This window comes from Prunus mume, linkage group LG5, assembly GCF_029339155.1.
Source record: "Prunus mume cultivar Tortuosa linkage group LG5, ASM2933915v1, whole genome shotgun sequence".
Lineage (NCBI taxonomy): Eukaryota > Viridiplantae > Streptophyta > Magnoliopsida > Rosales > Rosaceae > Prunus > Prunus mume.
Genome location: NC_142702.1, coordinates 16,470,205 through 16,492,081, shown reverse-complemented (window position 1 = coordinate 16,492,081; position 21,877 = coordinate 16,470,205). Strand labels below are relative to the sequence as shown.

The window sequence follows — 21,877 nt, the reverse complement described above, 5'->3', positions numbered from 1 at the left end:
TTTGTTTTGTTCTTTCGGCTTGTTTTTAGTTCTTTGGTTTGGTGTGTCTGTCTTGTTTGTTTGGTTGGATTTGGCTTCTCTTTTGACCTTTTTTTTTTTTTAATAAACCCTTTGGCCTTTTCCGGTTGGCTTTTATGATATCTTTGTTGACACAAAAAAAAAAAAAAAAAAAACAGGTATGACCTCAAAAGTCATGTCTTTACCTCCAAAGTTGTTATGCAACATGCTGCTTATAAATTGAACTCTCCTCGTATCTATATTGCAAGACATCATCTCACTGGTTTAGAGCTGATGTTATATATGGAGTTTCAGAAGCACATAAATCCACCTCTGTTTTTCACATATTTGTGTGTGCATGCTCTTATTTTGCACTCATGCCTTGGCTTGAGACTGAGTGGAAATGAGACGGATCGACTGGCCTTGCTTGAAATCAGGGCTAGGATAACCGAAGACCCTTTTGGAGTCTTGAATTCGTGGAATGCAACCGTCCACTTCTGCGGTTGGCATGGAGTTACATGCAGTCATCGTCACCAGAGGGTCACGAGGTTGGACCTGCAGTCCTTGAAACTTGCAGGCTCTATATCACCACATGTTGGAAACTTGAGTTTCTTGAGAGAACTTTATCTCCAAAACAACAGCCTCAGCAATGAGATACCTCGAGATGTCAGTCGTCTGCGCAGATTGCAATATTTACGATTGCAGAATAATTCACTGAGCGGCGAAATACCCTCCAACTTATCAAGTTGCTCCCAACTTATCAGAATTGCTTTTGGTTTCAATCTGCTGGTAGGAAGAATTCCTGAGGAGCTTGGTGCCTTGTCCAAGCTAAGAACAATTTCAATTCATGACAACCACTTTACAGGGAGTGTCCCGAAATTTTTTACCAACATATCCTCACTTGAACTAATCTCTGCAACTTATAATAATTTCAGTGGGAGTATTCCAGATACTTTTGGCCAAATGACCAATCTTGCTTTTCTTGGATTTGATGCAAATAGCTTGTCTGGTACGATTCCTCCCTCGATCTTTAATCTCTCTTCCATCCGATTCTTTTCTGTGGCACAGAACCAAATTCTAGGGACTTTGCCCTCGAACTTAGGTGTTGCCTTTCCACATCTTGAATATTTTGGTATTGGTGCGAACCAATTTAGTGGACCTATTCCTGTTTCACTCTCTAATGCTTCAAGTCTGCGTCATCTTGGATTGGTAGAAAACAGACTACATGGAAAAGTCCCTTCTTTAGAAAATTTACACAACCTTGAGAGGTTACTTCTTGCTGGCAACCATCTAGGAAGTGGGGGAGTTGGTGACTTGAGCTTTCTTTGCGATTTAACTAATGCAACTAGTTTACAGAGGCTGGAAATTCAAAATAATGATTTTGGGGCTGCCTTGCCTCAATGTATAGCCAACTTATCTTCTTCTCTTTTACAGTTCCATGCAAGTGAATGTAAAATAGTAGGAAGCATACCAAATGGGATTGGAAATCTGGTTAACTTGGAGAGCTTATGGCTGTCTTCCAACCATTTTTCAGGTCACATCCCCCATGATGTTGGAAAGCTTCAGAACTTATATCAACTAAATATGGGTCTGAACTCTCTCTCAGGGAATGTGCCATCCTCTTTTGCAAATTTAAGTCGATTAACTATATTATATTTACATAGCAACAACCTTCAAGGCAATATCCCTTTGAGTACTTTAGCTGAGTGTCAGAATTTGAGAATGTTATCTCTCGGTGATAACAATTTCAGTGGAATCATATCCCAAGAAGTCATTGATCGTATGTCGTCTTCATACACTGTCTTCGATATATCCCGAAATCGTTTGACTGGTACCATTCCCAAAGAAATGGGACATTTCCTAAATCTGGAGTTCTTAGATATCTCAAGAAACATGTTATCTGGTGAAATTCCGCCAACTCTTGGTAGTTGCATCAAATTAGAGTATCTAGACATGGATCAAAACTTCTTCCAAGGGAAAATTCCATCATCCTTGGCTTCACTAAGAAGTCTTACAGATTTATATCTCTCTCAAAACAACTTCTCAGGTGTGATTCCAGAATTCTTGGAGCAGTTGCAAGTTTTGCAATCCTTGAACCTATCTTTCAACAATTTTGAGGGCAGCGTACCAATCAATGGAATTTTCAAGAATGCAACCGCCACATCAGTGGAAGGAAATAGTAAACTTTGTGGCGGCATTCCTGAATTTCATTTGCCAAAATGCAGAGTTCCACACAAAAGAGGACTGAGTCCAACCATGAAATTGATAATCTCTCTGGTTTTTGGGATACTGGGAGTCATTTTGGTACTAACATTCTTGTACCTTCAATGCTCACGAAGGGGAAAAAAGGAAAGCGCTTCAAGTGATTCAGACAAATTTCTCAAGGTGTCTTATCAATGCCTTCTAAAAGCTACTGATGCATTCTCCTCTACCAACTTGATTGGCATGGGCAGTTTTGGGTCCGTTTACAAAGGAGTACTTGAAGATGGTGAAACAACAATTGCCATCAAGGTATTCAATCTCGTTCGTCGCGGAGCCTACAAGAGTTTCACTGCTGAGTGTGAGGCTTTGAAGAATATTAGACACCGTAATCTTGTGAAGGTACTCTCGGCCTGTTCAGGTTCTGACTATCGGGGTAATGATTTCAAGGCCTTAATTTATGAGTTCATGGTCAATGGGAGTTTAGAGGAACGGTTGCATCCTGCTGGAACAAATGGCGAGATAAATGAAAGACAAAGGAGCTTAACTTTTTGTAAAAGGTTGAACATAGCAATTGACGTTACTATGGCGTTAGAGTATCTCCATCATCGTTGTGAGACGCCAATTGTTCACTGTGACCTTAAACCCAGCAACGTTCTTCTCGACGATGATATGATTGGACATGTAGGTGACTTTGGGTTGGCAAAATTCCTCCCCATAACTTCTCAAACCAGTTCTGGTAATCAATCATGCTCGCTCGGAATAAAAGGAACAATTGGTTATACTCCTCCAGGTACATAAGCTATCCTGTTTCATTTTCTTAACATTTTTTCAGTATTTATGTTAATATTTGAAACATTAAATCTGAAAGCACTTAATTAGAAATTTTTTTTTTGGGGGGGTTTAAATTGAGCAAACGTAGAGTATGGTATGGGACACAACGTGTGGATACAAGGAGATGTGTACAGTTACGGCATTCTGCTGCTCGAGATGTTTACAGGAAAAAAACCGACCGACAATCTGTTTCAAGGAACTTTAACCCTTCATAACTTTGTCAAGGCCGCTGTGCCTGAGCAATTGGTAGAGATTGTGGATCCCGTTCTTATTCAGGAAATGGTGCAAGCGGAGATGAGCACTAGCAATCATCGTAATGAGGATAACACAAGGCTTCGCATGAAAACCGAAGAAAGCTTGAATTCAATTTTTGAAATTGGTCTTGCTTGTTCTGCAGAGTTGCCTGGAGAAAGGTTGGACATGAGTGATGTTGTGGCACAGATGTGTCAGATCAGAAAGAAGCATACTGTGCAGCGTTAGCATGTAATATTGTGTTACTGTTTCCTTGTTTGAAAGAAATTTTCATGTTTCTTTGAATAATAAAGAGTGTGGCTAGCGACTACTTTGCCAAACTGGCTTCAATATATATTTTCTGTCATTTGACTGTCCTTGAGCAATGGGATTCTAACTTTAACCAAACGTGACAGAAATTGAAGAAGTTTTCATCTAATTGCAAAATCATGTACAAATAGGACTTAGAAGCCAGCCAGGAACAAAATCTGAAAATATGCTGCAAAAATTCAGTCCAAAAGTTGTGTCCAAAAATTTTGACTTTACAAATATATGACGGTATTGTTAATTGTTGTCTACACTTTTTAGCTAGCTACATTTATTTTAATATTCGTAATTAATTTCTTCTTTGGCCGGCCTCCGAAAATCAGACGTTGAAAGAATTGAGGAATGGCCCTGAAGCTGCTAAGACAACCACTTCTTTTGGTCCAAAGTACTCTAGAATCGTAAAATGAACTGCCTGCTTATAAATTGGAGGACAAGACCACCACTGTTTAATTAGGCAAATTAAGTTTCACAAACCTGAGATCATATAAATATTATGGGGCCTTACAAGTTGGTTAATTCAGTTGTGTTTTCCTCATCTTTTTGCATGTTGTACACTCTCATTCTTCACCCATTCCTCTGTTTTGGCTACACCATAAACTAGACGGATCGACAGGCCTTGCTTGAAATCAAGGCTAGGATAACTGATGACCCTTTTGGAGTCTTGACTTCATGGAATGAAACCAACCAATTTTGCCATTGGCGTGGTGTTACATGTGGTCGTAGTCACCAGAGGGTCACAAGGTTGAACCTTAAGTCCTTGAAACTTGCAGGCTCTATATCACCACATGTGGGAAACTAAAGTTTTTTGTGGGAACTTTATCTCGAAAACAACAGCTTCAGCCACCCCCATCCCTCCAGAAGTCAGCCCTCTTCGCAGATTGAAATATTTAGTCTCATCAAAAAATTCACTTGGTGGTGAAATTCCCTCCAACTTATCAGGTTTCTCTCAACTCCTCGGCATTGATCTTGGTTACAATTTGCTGGCAGGAAGTATTTATGAGGAGCTTGGCACATTGTCAAAGCTACGAGTCATCGCAATTCAGAGAACAACTTTACAGGAAGTATCCCTTACTCTTTTAGCAACTTGTCATCTCTTGAAACACTTTCTGCATCTTCTAATAATTTGAATGGGAGCATTCCAGATATTTTTGGCCACATGAGCGATCTTTATTTTCTTGGACTGGATTTAAATAGCTTTTCTGGTACGGTTCCTCCCTCGATCTTCAATCTCTCTTCTTTGAAAGTCTTTTGAATGGTATGCAACCAAATCCAAGGGACTCTGCCCTCAAACTTAGGTGCTGTATTTCAAGAAACAAATTTAGTGGAACTACTCCTGTTTCATTAGCCAATGCTTCAAATCTAGTTCGACTACAAATGGCAGAAAACAAACTACATGGACAAGTCCCTTCTTTGAGAAATTTTCCTAGGCTTGAGAAATTAAATCTTGGTTCGAACCATCTCAGAAGCGCAGAAAATGGTGAACTGAGCATTCTCTACAATTTGACTAATGCCACCCGGTTACAAACACTTGAAATTTATAAGAACAATTTTGGAGGCACCTTACCTCAATGCAGGGCTAACTTATCTTCTTCTCTTGTATGGTTGGCTGTGCATGGGAATGAAATATCAGGAAGCATCCCAAATGGGATTGGAGATCTGATTAGCTTGGAGAGCCTGTGGCTGTCTAAGAACAAACTTTCTGGTCACATCCCCCCGGAGATAGGAAAGCTTCCGAAACTATATCAACTAGTTCTGGAAAAGAACTCTCTCTGTGGGAACATTCCATTCTTTTTTGCAAATCTGAGTCAACCAACTTATACTTAGATTACAACAACCTTGAAGGGAACATCCCTTCGAGTTTAGCTGAGTGTCACAACCTGGTGATCTTATCACTTGGTGCAAACAATCTCAGTGGTATCATGTCCCCAGTATTCATCCTTTCGTCGTCCTCATTGGCTGTTCTGTATTTGTCACAAAATCGTTTGACTGGTTTCTTTCCCAAGGAAGTAAGAACTTTAATAAATCTGGAGCACTTAGATGTTTCTGACAACATGTTCTTAGGTGAAATTCCCACAAGTCTTGGTAGTTGTATAAAATTAGAATATATTGACATGCAAGGAAACTTCTTCCAAGGGACAATTCCATCGTCTTTGGTTTCACTAAGAGGTATTCAAAAACTCCCTCTCAAGCAACAACTTGTCGGGCACTATTCCAGAGTTCTTCAAGCATTTTAAATTTCTACAATATTTGATCTATCTTACAACAATTTTGAGGGAATGGTACCAACCCAAGGAGTTTTCAAGAACAAGACGGCAACATCACTCGAAGGAAATAGTAAACTTTGTGGGGGCATACCTGAGTTGCTATTTCCTTTATGCAAGTTTCAGCATTCCAACAAGCAGGGAGGATCCTTGAAATTCATAGTCTTAATACTTTCTGGGCTTCTGGTTGTCACTTTTACACTCTTGTTTTGGTACTTTTGTTACAAAAAAAAGAAAACAAAGAAGCATACTAAGTGATTCAGAAACATTTCTCAAGGTATCATACCAAAGTCTTCTAAAAGCTACCAATGGATTCTCCTCTGCCAACTTGATTGGTATGGGCAGTTTTGGGTCCGTTTATAAAGGAGTACTTGAGCAAGATGGAACAACAGTTGCCATCCAGGTACTCAACCTTGTTCGTCGCAGAGCTTCCAAAAGTTTCACTACCGAGCGTGAGGCCTTGAGAAACATTAGACATCGCAATCTTGTGAAAGTGCTCTCTGCATGTTCTGGTTCTGATTATAGCGGTCATGATTTCAAGGCCTTAATTTACGTGTTCATGGTGAACTCTTGGAGGAATGGTTGCATCCAACTCAAACAATCGGTGAGACGAATCAAAGGCCAAAGAGTTTAACTTTTTCTCAGAGGTTGAACATTGTTATCGATGTTGCTATGGCATTGGATTATACGCATCATCACTGTCAGATGCCGATAGTACATTGCGGCCTCAAACCCAGTAATGTTCTTCTCGATGACGATATGACTGGACATGCAGGTGACTTTGTGTTGGCAAGATTCCTTCCAAACACTTATGATGGCAGCCACTTCAGTTCTATCGGGGTTAAAGGAACAATCGGCTAACACTCGAGGTGATACAATCCTTTCTATCATCATTCCTTAAATTTCTGTCTTTACATACAGTTTGAAGCGTGAAGATTTGGCATTGAGCAGTTAATTCGAAATTAGAATATGGTATTTTGAATTGTGCAGAGTATGGTATGGGACATGTAGTATGGAAAAGGGTGGTGCTAGAGGCACCAACTTGGACACCAACTCTCTAATAGAGGTGGAGCTTGCCAATACAACGGATCCCACGCTCTATTAGAGAGTTGGTGCCTCTAGCATTTTCCTTAATTCATATCTGATTCATTTCTGCTCGATTGAAATAAAAGAGGTTTTAGATCTGTCATGCTGTAAAATGAACTGAAACAACATAATTATCAGTCATTGCTATTTCACTTAACTTACCGTCCACCTTCAATCTTTTTAATTTTTTCCAAAAGAATCTCAAATATCATGTCTGAATCAATAATAATCACTTCTGAGAGGCAGATCTCTTGCCACTTTCTCGTATCTGTGATACATGCTGAAATGCTATGAGAATTAGCTCTAGACAAGCAGAAGGGCAATCTCCACACACAATATACGGACAAGTGGTTAGTAGTCACTAAAAGATATGGAAGCCTTCATTCACTTTCTACTGTCTAGCTAATTTCATTTTTTTAAAAATGGGATTTAATCAAAACAAACATATCCAAAATAAAAAAAATTAAAATTCAGAAATTAAAACTCAAATACGCGCAACTCAATCATCCCCTCTTTTCTTTTCGGGGAGTACCAAGCGACAACCTTCCCTGATCGTAGAAGTCTCAAGGAGTAGTTCAAGCTGTATATGAAATCCTCAATATGTGGGCCACGTTTCCCAGGCAAGGAGTCGAGTGAAACCCTGGAATCCACTCTAAAGACGATTGGCCCTGCAACCTACAGAGAAAAGTCACGGTATCAATAAGAATTGGTTAATTGCCTCCAGATGCATTTAATTATAACAAACACAAAGTTCACCCAGTTATGCACAGATATAATAGGTGTAAATAGAAATACCTGCTGCTGAAAGATTAGATTGATCCTAGGGGAGGACATGGGATCTCTGGCACTATTAGCAGATGAACTCTTCAAACCATTAATAACTCTTTTAGCCAAAGCTGAAGCTGAACAGATATCCAGGCGAGCATCTATCCTGGTCAGATCACCATACAGCTCTCTAAATTTTCCGTGCTGGAAACTATAGCAGACTGAGCCGAAAAAATCAGCACTAAATGGGCTTCTCTTCTTACTACTTGTAGAATTATCTTCATCTCCCCTCAATTCAACTGCCACTGGGCTGTGACCATCCTGAAACCAGGCTGTGCAGCTGCCACCTAACATGTAATGCCGCCATTGATAAGAAGAAACAAGTGAAAAACAACATTACAATTTCATTTGGCAAACAAAAGGTGAAGTATATCAGTGACAATGATTTGGGCCAAAAGAATAACCTATAATTTTGATTAATAATGCTTCACAAATTTAAAACCTTGTAGCTGTTTTTCTATGGTATAAACATCAAGAAATAGTAAAAGAAAAAACCTTCAGATGCATACAGCCATGGATCTGGACTCATAACAAAGAGAAAATTATTGAATTGTTCTTTTCGAATTTTTGTCTAACTCTGGCTCTACAACCATTCACCAACATAACTTTTGTTTGTGCCATAATTTTTTTGGTTTGTCCCATAATGGAAATAAATTTTCAGAACAAGAGAAAAGTTAATTACATAAAACCTAGCATTCATTTACAGCTTTTGCCAATCGCTTTGTGAATGGGTACGGCCTTTTATCAATTGCATAAGTTTCAACTAACTCATATACTTTCTTAACAGTGACTATATCATGCCAAAATGCTGAAGTTAGAATCAAATCAAGATCTCCCCTTCATTATTTAATGGGGCCTACACTCAGTAATTATCCTTTTGTATAATAATTGTATATTATTGTGGAAATGGCCTCCCTCCTACACATTGTGGCATGAAATGACCCCTCTCTCATACTGGCTTCAATATACTAAAGTAGAAAACTTCCCATAAAATAAAATACAAATGACAAGGAGAGATGTAATCATAGTTAACACCACACAGAACCAAAACACATAAACATATAAAACAATGAGCCCAATTTATAAAACTAATATGCTCAAAATTATAAGATATTGCACCTGAGTATTAGTAATGAAACTTCCACAAAGAAAAAATATATATTAATGAAAGAAGTAAGACATTATGACAGAAAATATGATTAACTTGTAAGGTAGTAAACTTACCAAAAATTCCAGACACTGCAGCATGAGGTTCTTTAAGACGTACATCATACGATGGCCGCCAAAACCAACCCTTGTCTTTCTTTACCATAACATCCTTTTTTGTCTCCTTTTGCCTCCAAAGGTCTTGGCTCTTTTCATATGAAAAAGCAGCCTTTGCACACAATCCAGGCATTAGGGAAGTAGGTACCTCACCATCTATGGAATTTACAGCCTGGGGATGACCACTATTTTTATGTATACCAATGCGGTACCGCAATCCAGATTCAGAAACAAGTGAAGACAGATCTAAGGAAATTGATTCAGGCACATCCCAATATTGTCCCTTATGGTCAATGAACAGCTCAGGCCATGCAGCCTCAAGTGTAATATCATGGTAAGGAAGCTGCAAACATCGTAAAGGTTGAGAAAAATCATTTTGTTGCACATGCCCCATAATCCCCAGCAAGATAAATGAACGAAATATAGTTCCAGAGATGAACATTGTTACTAAAACAGCTTATGCAGTGTAGCCCCTATGTTCAGTGCAGTGCACATGTTCAATGTTGTTGAATCACATAATTTATATATAAAGGCCAGATATGTAAACAGAATAAACTTGTAAACTAAGGAAGTTGTATATACTACACACCAAGCCTATCACTTTACTTTCGAACATTTAAGAATGTCGGAAGAATAACACATAAATTATACATGCTGACAGACTCTGGTATACCTGTTTACCAGAAATGGGGCCCAATGCATGTTCAAGTGAGCAATAGCTCGTAAAGATACATCCCTAGGATTACCTATGTTGAACTTTAATTCACATACAAGAAATTTGATTTCAGAGAGAGAACCAAATTATTAGTTGGATGGTAGAGTACAACACAGCATCAGAAAACCACAAAAAACAGCTTGAATCTTACACTACAATTAGTAAACAAACCCACCTACAATTAAAAAGAACTTAGATACTCAGAAATCCCCATATCCGCATCACAGACTAGGAAGACAACGAATTCTGACAGTTCAAAAATTACTGTTTAAACAATTTGATTAAATGTCAAAACTAGGAAGGGAAATGCGTGCCTTGTGAAATAGCATGAATTTGTTGCGGCGTCCTTTTTTCTCACCATGCCCTTCTGTGCTCAACTTTATGGATGATGAGGGAGCCACAAGAAGCTGTGTGCATAACCCAAACGAATAAAGTGACTTGTCCAAGACATGCTTTGCCACATCTTTGAAAGTAGGAACCTCCATGTCATCATTAGTAGAAAATTCAGCTTTAATAGAAGAAATAAGTTTCTTAGGGCGGAACTGCCCAATTAATCCAAGCCACCTATACTCGTGCAGATCATGTAACAAAAGAATTAGTACATCAGACAATTGAGAGTACTACCATAGTTGATAGATGTGAGAGATGACTTTGGCCTCTTTTTTTGGGTCAGAATGTGACTTTAGTCTAAGTAGGAAGGGTTGACATGAGTTCTTGGAATATACAGTCACTTCTAAGTTCAATTCAAACATCATTTTTGTGCCACCAGGGCAAAACAAATTAAATAGTACTTTCATTGTCTAGGATATTGTTACATCTAACAAGTCCCATAAAAAAGATGGATAATCCCAACCAATACTCTCTGATAACCCTGCGAAATGAAGGCAGTTTCATGCTCGCGAAAAACATGAAACCTCCTTCACACAATAGTAATATAATAAGGCAATAAGAAATTCCATGCTTCATGTGCTATATCAATAGAACTAAGTTAACAAACTTTGTTTGGTTGTCAAGCTTCACCAATCAATCTATCTTTCTCGCATCTTTATCAATTATCAAACACTTCCTATAAAAAATACCCAATAAGAGTCTGATTTCCACATAAACTGCAACCTCATTTTGTAAGGAAAAGTCTGTACAACTCTTTGTAACTCTAACACTACCAAGGAAAATTGCCCCCACCGCCAGGCAGTCTGCAAGGTGGAATATAACTTGATTCTCAGTTTGGACAACAGCCACTTCCATATCTAAACATTTTGCTTTTATCCATCAACACTCAATAGCAATACTGAATTATTCACCAAAAATCCAATGTACATACGAAATACCAAAATTTTCTTAAATATCAAAGTTCAAACAAAGCACAAACCAAGCCTAGAAACAGAGATAGAGGCTGGTCACATGTGACAAAAATACGAAATTGGGAAACACAAAATCATATGTTCATTTTTAGAACAAGAAAAAAAAATTCTGCCTTATCCTTTTGCCTCTACCTAATTCAACTCCAGAACTCAAATTTTAAGTGCTTTTTTCGCCACATTTGTCAGCAACCAAACAAGCCACAAGCAAAACCAATGAATAACTAAACCATTAAAAGGAGACTTCAATTTCCTACATTCTTTCACCAATCATACAAACCACAAACCCATCCAAGGAAACACACAAAACGAAAGAGAATTACAGAAAAACCAAAAAACAAAATCCAAGAAATAAGCAAAGCATGTATAGCAGTGTACCAGTTAGAGGTAGCTGGTCTGAGCAAGAGGGACTGCAGAGAGAAAGAACCCAAGTCCTTGTGAGAAGTGGGAGAGTAAGAAGGTATAATACCCAAAGGGAACCCATTTCCCAGAAGGGATAGTTGCTGAATCCTGAGGACTCGGCTGGCTCGAGCACCGTCGATAGGAAATGGGTCGCCGGGTATGGCCTTGGCTGAGCCCTCAAGGGTGTGAGGTGACGAAACGTTCAAGTCCCAGAAGGCAGAGTCCATTGCCGTCCTCAGGTTCGCCATTGTTGGCTCTGGAAGAGTAAAACTGAGTGAGGTGGCTTTTGGTTTTTGGGTTTAAGTGATGGGTTTTTTTGTGCGATGGTTTTATTTGTCCCTTCTTTTGGGTCCTTCCTTATCTGCCTTGAAATTTGAATATGAAACAACACCCAGAGGGGATTTGTTTGTCATTTGAGATACTTCTCTCATTCTTGGGAAAATTACACTTTGACCCATTTAAAGGGGTGTATTCAATTGAGATTTTAGACTTTTATACAAAATGATATTGTAAGGGCATGGGTTATAGCGAATGGTGATTGAGGTTGAGATAATGAATTGGAATTAGGATTAGGGGTATGCTGAGGCTTTTATATTTACTTATTAAGAATTGGTATTTGAATTATTCCAATGGTTTTTTTTTATGCTAAAAAAGGAAATTACAAAGAAAAGCCACACGAACACGTATGCCTGAAAATATCAAAATAAAAAGAAGAAAAAAATAAGGTCATTCTCCCAAAGTTGAGATGGGGAAAGATTGTGATCCAAATTAGCTAAACCATCTGCCCAGAACTCTAAACATGTTTGCAAGAAACATCATCACAAAGGGAACACAACAGCATGATGTCTTGAATAAGCAACTTGATACTTCAAGGGGAGGCTGTCAAATGGTTCGCATAGTCAATGACAACCTTGGAGTCTCCTATTAGAACTTTGCGCCATCCTTTACGTAAAGCATAGGCTAAACCATCCCTAAGAGCCAAGCACTCAGCAATAGTAATAGAAACATGTCCTATATTCTTGGCACCATCAAGCATCACATGTGTGGGAGCGATTTTCATCCCACAAGAATATTCGTCTAAGATTTCATCTTCTTCTTTGCTTCTCTTTCTCTCTGCAAAACAAATTGGAATAAGAGGACCACACCCGGGGGGTGTTGGCCAAAGGCCCTCCGATGCCTAAGTTAGTTTGAGTGTTTGTAGGAAAACAATAGCTAACAAAAAGAATACGGAGATGTATGTATGATGTGAACCGAGTGGCCGGTGTCGTGTGTGGTGGCCGGAGCCTTGTGTGAGAGAGAGAAAGAGTTATGGCGGCTAGGGTTTGTGAGATGGAATTTCTGAAGAGTTTCATACATAAGTATAGACGTAGGTTTAGAATTATCTCAAGCTTTGGTGTAGCTATGTATTTATAGGAGCCTCGGAGACTAGGGTTTTGGAAGAATAATTCCACATATGAAAAGGAATTATTCTCCCCCAATTTGGAGAGACTAACGTAATTAGTGATTTTATTTAAATCAAATCCCTAATTAGGGTAAGAATCAAATAATTTCCAATTGAATTAAATAACTCCCAATTAAGCCAAATAATCCCCAAATGGAAGGAAATATTTGACCTAGCGGTTGGCTCAAATTTGGTTCCCATAACATTTCCATCACAATTCATGATAACAAAACCAGTACCTACAGTATCATTATAAACTGATTCATCAAACTTCAGCCTCATCCAACCACAATGGGGGGGCTCCTTGTTGAATTTGTGTTTACTAACTATTTCCCTCTTTTCGGCCAAGGTGACTGACGGAAAGAACTTTTGGTCCTTCTTCTTTTGAATGCGGGGCGTGCCACTACCAAGCCCCAAATTTGGACTTGAATGGAATGTGAGTAGATGGATATGTTGTGCTTCTAACTTCTGATCAAACGATTGATCGGCCAAGCAAGGAACCTCTTCTTGGCCTAGGTTCTATCACTTCCTCGGGCTCGAAGATGGTTAGGCTTTGTACGAATGTTTTTGTGATTTTTAGGTTCTTAAGTAAAAATAGTGCAATTAAATTAAACGTCTGTTTAAACGTAAAGACAAGAATTAAAGTGCGTGTTTCCCTCTTTTCGCCGGAGCAAATTGACGTAAGGAACTTTGGTCCTTCTTCTTTTGGACGCGGGGCGTGCCACCACCAAGCCCCGAATTTGGGCTTGAATGGAATGTGAATAGATGAATGTGTTGCGCTTCTAACCTCTGACCAAAAGATTGATCGGCCAAGCAAGAAACCTCCTCTTGGCCTAGATTCTTTCACTTTCTCGAGCTCGAGAATTGTTAGGTTTCGTACAAATATTTTTGTGAATTTTTGTGGTTTAAGTAAAAATAATGCAATTAAACTAAATAAGCGTATAAACGTAAAGACAAAAATTGAATTGCGATAAAATAAATCAAAACAAGAACGAAGTGAAAGCGATAAGAACGATAAAATAAAATAAACTTGAAATTAAACTTAATTGAAGTGCGATAACAATGAAAATTAAAACAATTGAAATAGACTTGAATTTAAATGACAAGAAATATAAATCGAAACAAGAATTTAAATGACAAGAGAAATATAAACTTACACTAGAAATATGAAGAACTCACTACACTAGGTGCTTGAAAAATAAAATCCTAAGTCTAGGAAAAGAAAAGTGCGAGACGAAAGATAAGTTTGTTTGTCTGATGTTGTGTGTCTTCTATCTTCGTTTGATAAAGTTTATATAGGGCGTCCGTTGGCCCATGGGCTGGCCATTGAATGGCCAAATGTCAACTTTTTTTAAAACTCTTTCCTTTTGAAGCCCCTTGAATTCGTAGGATCACATTGGTGGAAATATTTTGATTGCTTGATTCTCTCATGTTTTGGAATATATTGAACTATCATCAATCTCCTTGATTTGTTTCCTTGTGAGGCCTCCATCACATGCACATTAACCTCTGGAAATCTTGGGCGTGAATCCGTGGCTTGGGCCTTGACCTCCGAGATTTCATCTTGACATCTAGTGGTGTAACACCCCGACTCCAAATTTATCCCCTGTTTTAATTAATTTGAGTGAAATTACGAATTTACCCTGGGATAGGGGTAATTAGGTCATTTCTTATTCAAAATGAATTTGGGAATTCCGCTGTACCGCATGTAGAGAGCGGCGAGATGAGTCCGTGGACGCGTAGTGGGTTTGAATCGAACACAATCATATCTCCCCTCATATGTCGGGACACAATCAATGCAATCAAATTTTGTTCATTATTTCCTTCTTCTTTGAGAGCTATGAATATTATGTAAGTTCTTTCTTAATATATAAGAAAAAAGAGAAATTATGTTAAATATATGTATATATATATATATATATATCTTGGTGAAAGAAAAGAAAAAATGTTTAGCCAGAAAAAAAAAAATATACATATTAATCGAGAGAGAGAGGAAACCTAGGTGTAAATAGGATAATTAGAAATATGCATTAATTTATTTCCTAAATCGTAATGAAAGTTATAAGTGGGAACAAATATTTATTTTCTAATTGAATTGGATAATTAAATAATTATCCTAGCGTAATTAGGAAAATGGAAGGTCATGCTCGTTGGTGAATCCTTTCAAGCGAGAATTTCTAATGCTCCCAACAACGAGTGACCTCCAAGTTCTGGCCAATAGTTCCTGCAATCATGATACTTACGGCATGGGATTTGATATTATGACCAACACCTACAAGATTGTTCGTGTCTCTCGCTATCAAAAGGAGGACTACAGGACCCACGTGGCGGCGGCTGAAGTTCTTGTATTGGGGACAAGCTCATGGCGGGAGTTACCCTCAGCTCCCCCTTGCTATCCATCCTGCAATGTGGCAGCTTGTACACATGGATACGAGCTCTCTTGCTATCCATCCTGCAACAATGTGGCAACATCTACCCAGGAGAAATGCATTGGCTGGTTAGTGGAGATGACAACACGGTACATATACTTTCCTTTGACTTCAAGAACGAGGAGTTCTATTGGACTCCTCATCCCCTCGCGTTAAAGAAAAAGCTGGATCTTTCGCTTTTTGTTCACTTGCTTAATTCCAGGGGATCTTTGGCCCTAGTGGATGTTTCTTCGTTAGATATAGAGATATGGGTATTGGGATTGAAAAATTATGATGATAAGAAGAAACGGGAGTGGGTGTGCTAAATTACAAAATAGATATGCAACAACATCCTCTTCGTCTTGGGAGTCATAAGCCTAGGCATTTCAAGTTTGACGAGTGGGAGCAAGGCATATTTTTCCACGAGGAGAACTACCTTGGTAGGAGAAGTATATTCTTTGTGGATCTAACATGTATGTCCATTAAGAGTGTACTAACCAAAGATAGACAAAATTCTATGGTCTATAGTTGTACCGACAGCGTGATTTCTCTAAAGAATTATGGAGATTTGGTTGAAGTAGAAGAACAAAGGTACTCAACGGTTATTCTTGAGAATGAAGCAATCACCTCCTATGAAGACGACTAGGATAGTCTTTCTAAATGCGGCGAATGGGATCACGGAATATATTTTTCAACCATAATAACAATGATGTACGCCTTAGTTTTGAAGCATCTCTGTAAGAGAAGTATATTTTCCCGCCGTTATGCCTAGTTTTTGCATATGGTAGGAATGTACGTACCTAGGTACAAATTGCATACCGAAATTTCTAAATGGATGGAATCCTCGACAATTACTAATTTAGTTATTTTCTGCTATCCTTGCAGCGACTTGATCGTGTGGACTACATTTTCTACTATGCCTATATAATATAGCTAGTACTTTATTAATAGAAAAGTAAAAAAGCAGCATGAAGAAAAGGTTTAAATGTTGAATCAAGACTACATTTACTGACGTCTGTTTTACAATATATGGCTTCTTCATTCTTTAGCATTAGGTTAGGTTGGTCAACAATTCATTCCATCTTTACGTTCCGATAACCCTCTTGAGTAGTCATTGCTTTTGGACTTGGTGATGAATCAGAGCACAACACACACAGAATAGTTGTATACAGGCTTCTTTTAATTTATAATTTTTACGACTCAGAATAGTTGACTGATGCACAACACAAACACATATATACGGCGAAAATTCTGTGGTGCATCGGCTGTACTGGTACAGCCACTTATCCAATGGCTGAGTTTGCACCATTAGAATATTTGTAAATCTGATTAATTTTGTTGCGGGAGCCATTGGTTACTAGAGGGTCATCTTTAGTTCCATTTTGCATGGTATTGACCTTTGGGAGCATGCGTACTACCTATAGGTAAATTTAACTTGTGTCAATTTGCGTCTCCTAGATTTTCATAATATGATGAATGATGCGAAAGTACAGGGCTTTATGCACAGTCAATTCAGATTGATATATTCTCTTAACTAGTGAGCCTAAGAGGGTGTTAAAACTGTCTTTATGAAATAACAAATCATTTTTGCTTCTTGGTGTCGAATTTTTATGTGGGAAAAGGTCATCCCATGTGATGAATTTTGGGTTTAGGTTTTCATTTGAGACACTAAGGAAGTGACAGCGCGACTCTTGTTTTCATATGATGTCTGTATGCAGCCTCCTTCATATCATATGGGGATAAAAAGAAATAAATAAAAAATTATCTCGGTAGGAGAAGTATATTCTTTGCGGATCTATCACGTATGTCCATTAAGAGTGTACTAATCAAAGACAGACAAAAACGGGTCTATGGTTGTACTTACAGAATGATTTCTCTAAAGAATTATGGAGATTTAGTTGAAGTAGAAGAACAAAGGTACTCAACGGTGAGAATGAAGCAATCACCTCCCATGAAGACCAGATTATCTGAAGAACATATGGGAGTCATCAACTGGAAGTATGCCAGCGAAAAGCATGAGAAACAAATATAAATCCCTTGAGCCGCTTGAGCAAATGGAGGGTGGCATTTGCAGCTGGTTGAGTTTTGATGAAATAAAATTATCTATGTGACAAATGAGGACCCCCTTATTTAATCATTGACATATCCCCCATCCCATCCCATGTATAAAATTGAGATAGTGTAAGAGGTATATGTATGAATAATGCTACTCTTACCACATTTGTATACCACATCTTTACACCATCTTGTGTAGCAGTTGAGGTGGATAGCCACGTCAATTAAAATTATTTAATATTTTCTTTTCTTTTTTGATTTTTTCCAGTATTTGTTTTTCTAATTGTCTTAATTAAAATACACTTTATTGATTTAATTGATGTGGCATGTAATATGGACATGCCACATCATGTGGTATAGAAATGTATGATAAAAACGTGGTAAGTGTAGCATTACTCATATATGTATACTCATTGAATCACTGTTTGTTTCTTTTTGGTTTGTTCCCACTGTTTTTGGCACTCATATTTTGGTGTTTATTTGAAGAATATAAGCATAGAGAAAATAAGGGGGCGTTTGGTATCCTATTTAAACAGGGAACTCAAAAGCTTTGATTTTTTCTTAAAAACAAGGAGTTCTTAAATCCATTTTTAAGTTTCAAAAACTTCTTTGGTATACAACTTGAAAACTATTTTCAAATCTTAAAAATTTGAGAACTTGTGGGTTGTTAGAAAGAAAACTAAAAAACAGATTTTTGTTTTGTTTTTATAATTGAGGTGTTTTTTTAGTTGTTCTTGAGTTTGAGTTTTTAAAAATAAAGCTACCAAATAGGTTTTCATTGTTTTGGACTCAAATTCTGTTTTTGAGTTTAAAAAGTTGGATTCAAGTTGAATACCAAATAGGCCCTAAGTGTTTATTTCATATTTTTTGTTGGTGTGTTAACTAAATATGATTATTTGTTTCCTTAAAATGGTTTAGATTATTTGATTTGTACATCTCTGCTAAAGGTGTACTTCATTATTTTTTGAAGTATTACTCGGTTGTTAAACAATGTTTGGTTGGATATATAACATTAATGTTTTTTTTTTATTGAAGATAATAATTATCTACTTGCAATTGGCAAGTACTTTTAATGTTTAGAAGTATATATATGGTTTACAACACATAAATATTTATATTTTCCGCACGCTTTATTCTTAAAATTGGCAAGTAATTTTGTGTGGATATATGCTACTAACTAAATATAGGTTTTTCAATACTATATATGTTAATGAGTGTTGATACCATTCCCCTTGCACGTGTTTGTTTTTGTTACACTGGAAGAAAGAAACCCTACTATGGTTCAATCCTGGGCGTCACGAGGGGAAGGGGGTGATCCAATCCACCACCACCGTGTCGGGAACCCATTGACAATAACATTATTTCATTCAATTGTTGACTTATACCAAGCATGTTTGGCTCGTCCTGCCCTCTTGCTGTGATTACACATAAGGAATAGTGTTCGAGTCCACAATTTTGGGCTTGTCCCCAAATTGAGGCCTCGTTGATTTCAAAACGGGCTGGAAAATAGTGATGGTATTTGAAAATCACAAGTGGGTTTTTCAATTGAGAAACACCAAACCCATTCGAATAATCTCTGCTTCTTCATATAAAATGCGAAGATCGAGAAGTAAAGGTTTGTGACTTACTATGATCAATTTCATATTATCCATCTACGTATTTAACATATATATATATATATATATTTTGTACAAGTTATAGTCTAAACTACAGGAATATGGGTTTCTCGCACACACGCACACAACTAATGTCATGGTTTAACCTGAGACCTCTACCTGCAAGTCAAGACAATTTTCCACTAGACTAGACCTCGTTGGTTGGCCATGTATTCAATATTTTGTCCAAGATGATGGCATCAAAAGAAGCCCAGACTTTTAATGCTCAAACCATAAAATCCAATCAAAATATTAGTGTTGTCGCCAAAAAGGTGTCGGTTTGAATTTATAAATACTCGCAAGTGCATGAATTGGATGTAGTATAGACATGTAAGAGGTCATACCCACAAAGATTGCGTGAAAAAGATAGAAACTAATTAAACCCAAGTTAATTTCATTGTCATCCTAGTTGATTCAAATGGTGATTTGTTTGTTGATAAAGAAAATTAAATAAAGCATAAAAATCTAATTATTTACCTATTAATTCTCATGGAGTAGCAATCTAGAAGTCAATGTACTGCTTTCTCAAGATATATCAATTAAGCTATTTAATGAATCTTTTGTAAATTCCCCTTCCCTTCATTAGTACAAATTCTAAGCATCACATGTACACAAAATTTATTTAACTACAAAGGATCGAAGTTTCCTCAACATCCTATGTGGAAAAAGGTTGTTTGAATGATGAGATCAAAGAAATGTGTATACTAAAAATACAAAACCAAGGATGTATTAATAAATCAACCCAAATTCTTAACTACCCCAAATACATGATAGAAGTGGTGAAAAGAAAGTTAATCTACTAATCATGTGAGGCGGAAATTATAAACATTGAATAATATAATTTGGAAATTAGAAGCTAAAAACTAGAACTTCATTTTATAATGGTGTTTCATTATTAACAAAATTTAACTAGACATAAATAAAATCACAAATTAATTCTAAGATAAAAACTAAAGTAGAAATGAAAAGTGGAAAATTGCACCCTTAACCCCTTGGATCCTTGCCTCTCGGCTCCCCAATGTTCTCTTCAATTCTATTGCATTTTCTCTCCTCTTTCTCTCTCTCTCTCTCTTTCTATTTCTCTCTTTCCTTCTTAAATTTGCCGCAAATCTCCTCATCCCTCACTTCTTTGCTCCAAGCTTTTATTTATAGCCAAAGTTTGGGAGCTTGAATCATAAAATAATCAAGTTTATAGCCCATCATTCCAAATAAGTAGCCCACAATTCCAAAATAACTTTCCATTTCTTTTGGCCTTGGTGTGACACTTCTCAATTCTCTCTCTAGGAATTTCATCTTTTACTTGACCTTGGCACCCCATCATTCTTCTTTCTTGCTATATCACATGCTTGTAGTCAATTTGATTTTCTCTTTCTCTTTGGCTTTGGCTGCACCATACGGGAATAACGTTCTTTCATTTCTTTCTCCATCTGCTGCCCTTGACATGCAGCTACCTCAACTTCTCTTTACTTGTTATGTCGGCTGGTGAACAGGCAAACACTAATTATTCTTTTATTATGATAAAGTAAGCACAACGAAGTCTTTTAAAGATTGGAAATATTTTTGCTCACCACTTTAACTCAAGGTGTACGATCCTCACTATCCTTCTTAATACTTGACATATATGTTCATAGGCATAACTATGGTTAACTTTTTACTTTGTATTATGGAATCATGGACACGTGTCAAATGTTAAAAAGTGTGAGGCTCCATTATTAAAATAGAGAAGGGAGCCTACGTGATGCATTTTTCAACTGATATAATGATTCAAACTCAATAACATGCTACCCCCACTTTATTAATATAATGAAATGGTAATTAGAACTTTTATTCTCTGCTTATTTATTTTCCAATGCTTTTGTAAGAAAGAAATAAAATTGTACTAATTAAAATAAAGACTAGCAATTATGTTAGTAATAATAAATGGTGTAAAAATGTGTCTATCAATTAGACTATACACAAGCTGCATATATTACTGTTTTGAATCCAGTCCGAATCAAACCATTGTACCACAATTCAAATATGCATGAATGCATATTACACAAATTACATAAGCTTGAGTTTCGAAACAATTATCTTCAGCAAATGCATTTCTTTTCAAGAAAAATTCAAGAAATACGCATGCAATACTTTTATAATACATACATTTAAGACAACTTTAACATTCTAGAAGAATAACAAAAAATAAAATAAAATAATGAAGAGCTCCAAATTTCAAAATTTCAACTCATCTCAATCCCCAAACCGAGGTAATTACAAATTTCCAACAAACGACGGGCGTTTCGTTGGCTAGATTGAGAGGCCACTCTCCCATTTAAAACATAGGCTTCCCCAAAACCCTAAATCCCTAGACCCCGAAGCTCCATATCAAGTCTCCTTCTCATGAAAAAGCATGGTCCGATCTTCACCCTTAGAGCCACCATAACATTTTGAAAATCTCCTTCCCAACACGGCCCGCCTCCTAGCCCGAATCTACAATGACATAAATCTAGCTCTATCGGCTACTTCCGATGAAGAATCTCCAGGAGCTACAAAATGTTATGTCGCATAAAAGAGAGCTCGAGAGTCGTTCTATATAGTCTTTCAACAAACTCGCCCTCTTCGAGGCTACATCGGTGGCTAGGCTCAATTAGGTCAGTTGCTCCTGCGGCTCCAGAGCCTCATTTGGTTTTAGTCTAGTATATGTTTCTCATATTTTCTTTGTTGTAGGAATTGGATTTCAATCTCTTTGACTAGAGCGGTTACATTACAAAACTTGCATCTCCATCGAAGGAGCTGTTTTTCTAAATTGAGTTGAATTAATAGAAATTTCAAAGGTTTCTC

General features: G+C 37.3%; 2 protein-coding genes and 1 pseudogene across 2 annotated transcripts; 2 read left to right on the top strand and 1 right to left on the bottom strand.

Moving 5' to 3' along the window:
- Positions 1–261: 261 nt before the first annotated feature.
- Positions 262–3,633, top strand: LOC103331472 (uncharacterized). Its single transcript, XM_089051707.1, has 2 exons — positions 262–2,989; positions 3,119–3,633. The coding sequence occupies exons 1-2, from the start codon at positions 292–294 to the stop codon at positions 3,508–3,510; spliced, it is 3,090 nt and encodes a 1,029-aa protein (XP_088907833.1). The 5' UTR covers positions 262–291; the 3' UTR covers positions 3,511–3,633.
- A 448-nt stretch (positions 3,634–4,081) lies between these two features.
- The window catches only part of LOC148917139 (uncharacterized), a 40,143-nt pseudogene continuing 22,347 nt past the window's right edge, over positions 4,082–21,877 (top strand).
- Positions 7,291–12,494, bottom strand: LOC148917141 (protein TRIGALACTOSYLDIACYLGLYCEROL 4, chloroplastic-like). Its single transcript, XM_089051709.1, has 5 exons — positions 11,475–12,494; positions 10,053–10,302; positions 8,985–9,366; positions 7,731–8,047; positions 7,291–7,610 (listed from the first exon to the last, which is right to left on the bottom strand). The coding sequence occupies exons 1-5, from the start codon at positions 11,744–11,746 to the stop codon at positions 7,413–7,415; spliced, it is 1,419 nt and encodes a 472-aa protein (XP_088907835.1). The 5' UTR covers positions 11,747–12,494; the 3' UTR covers positions 7,291–7,412.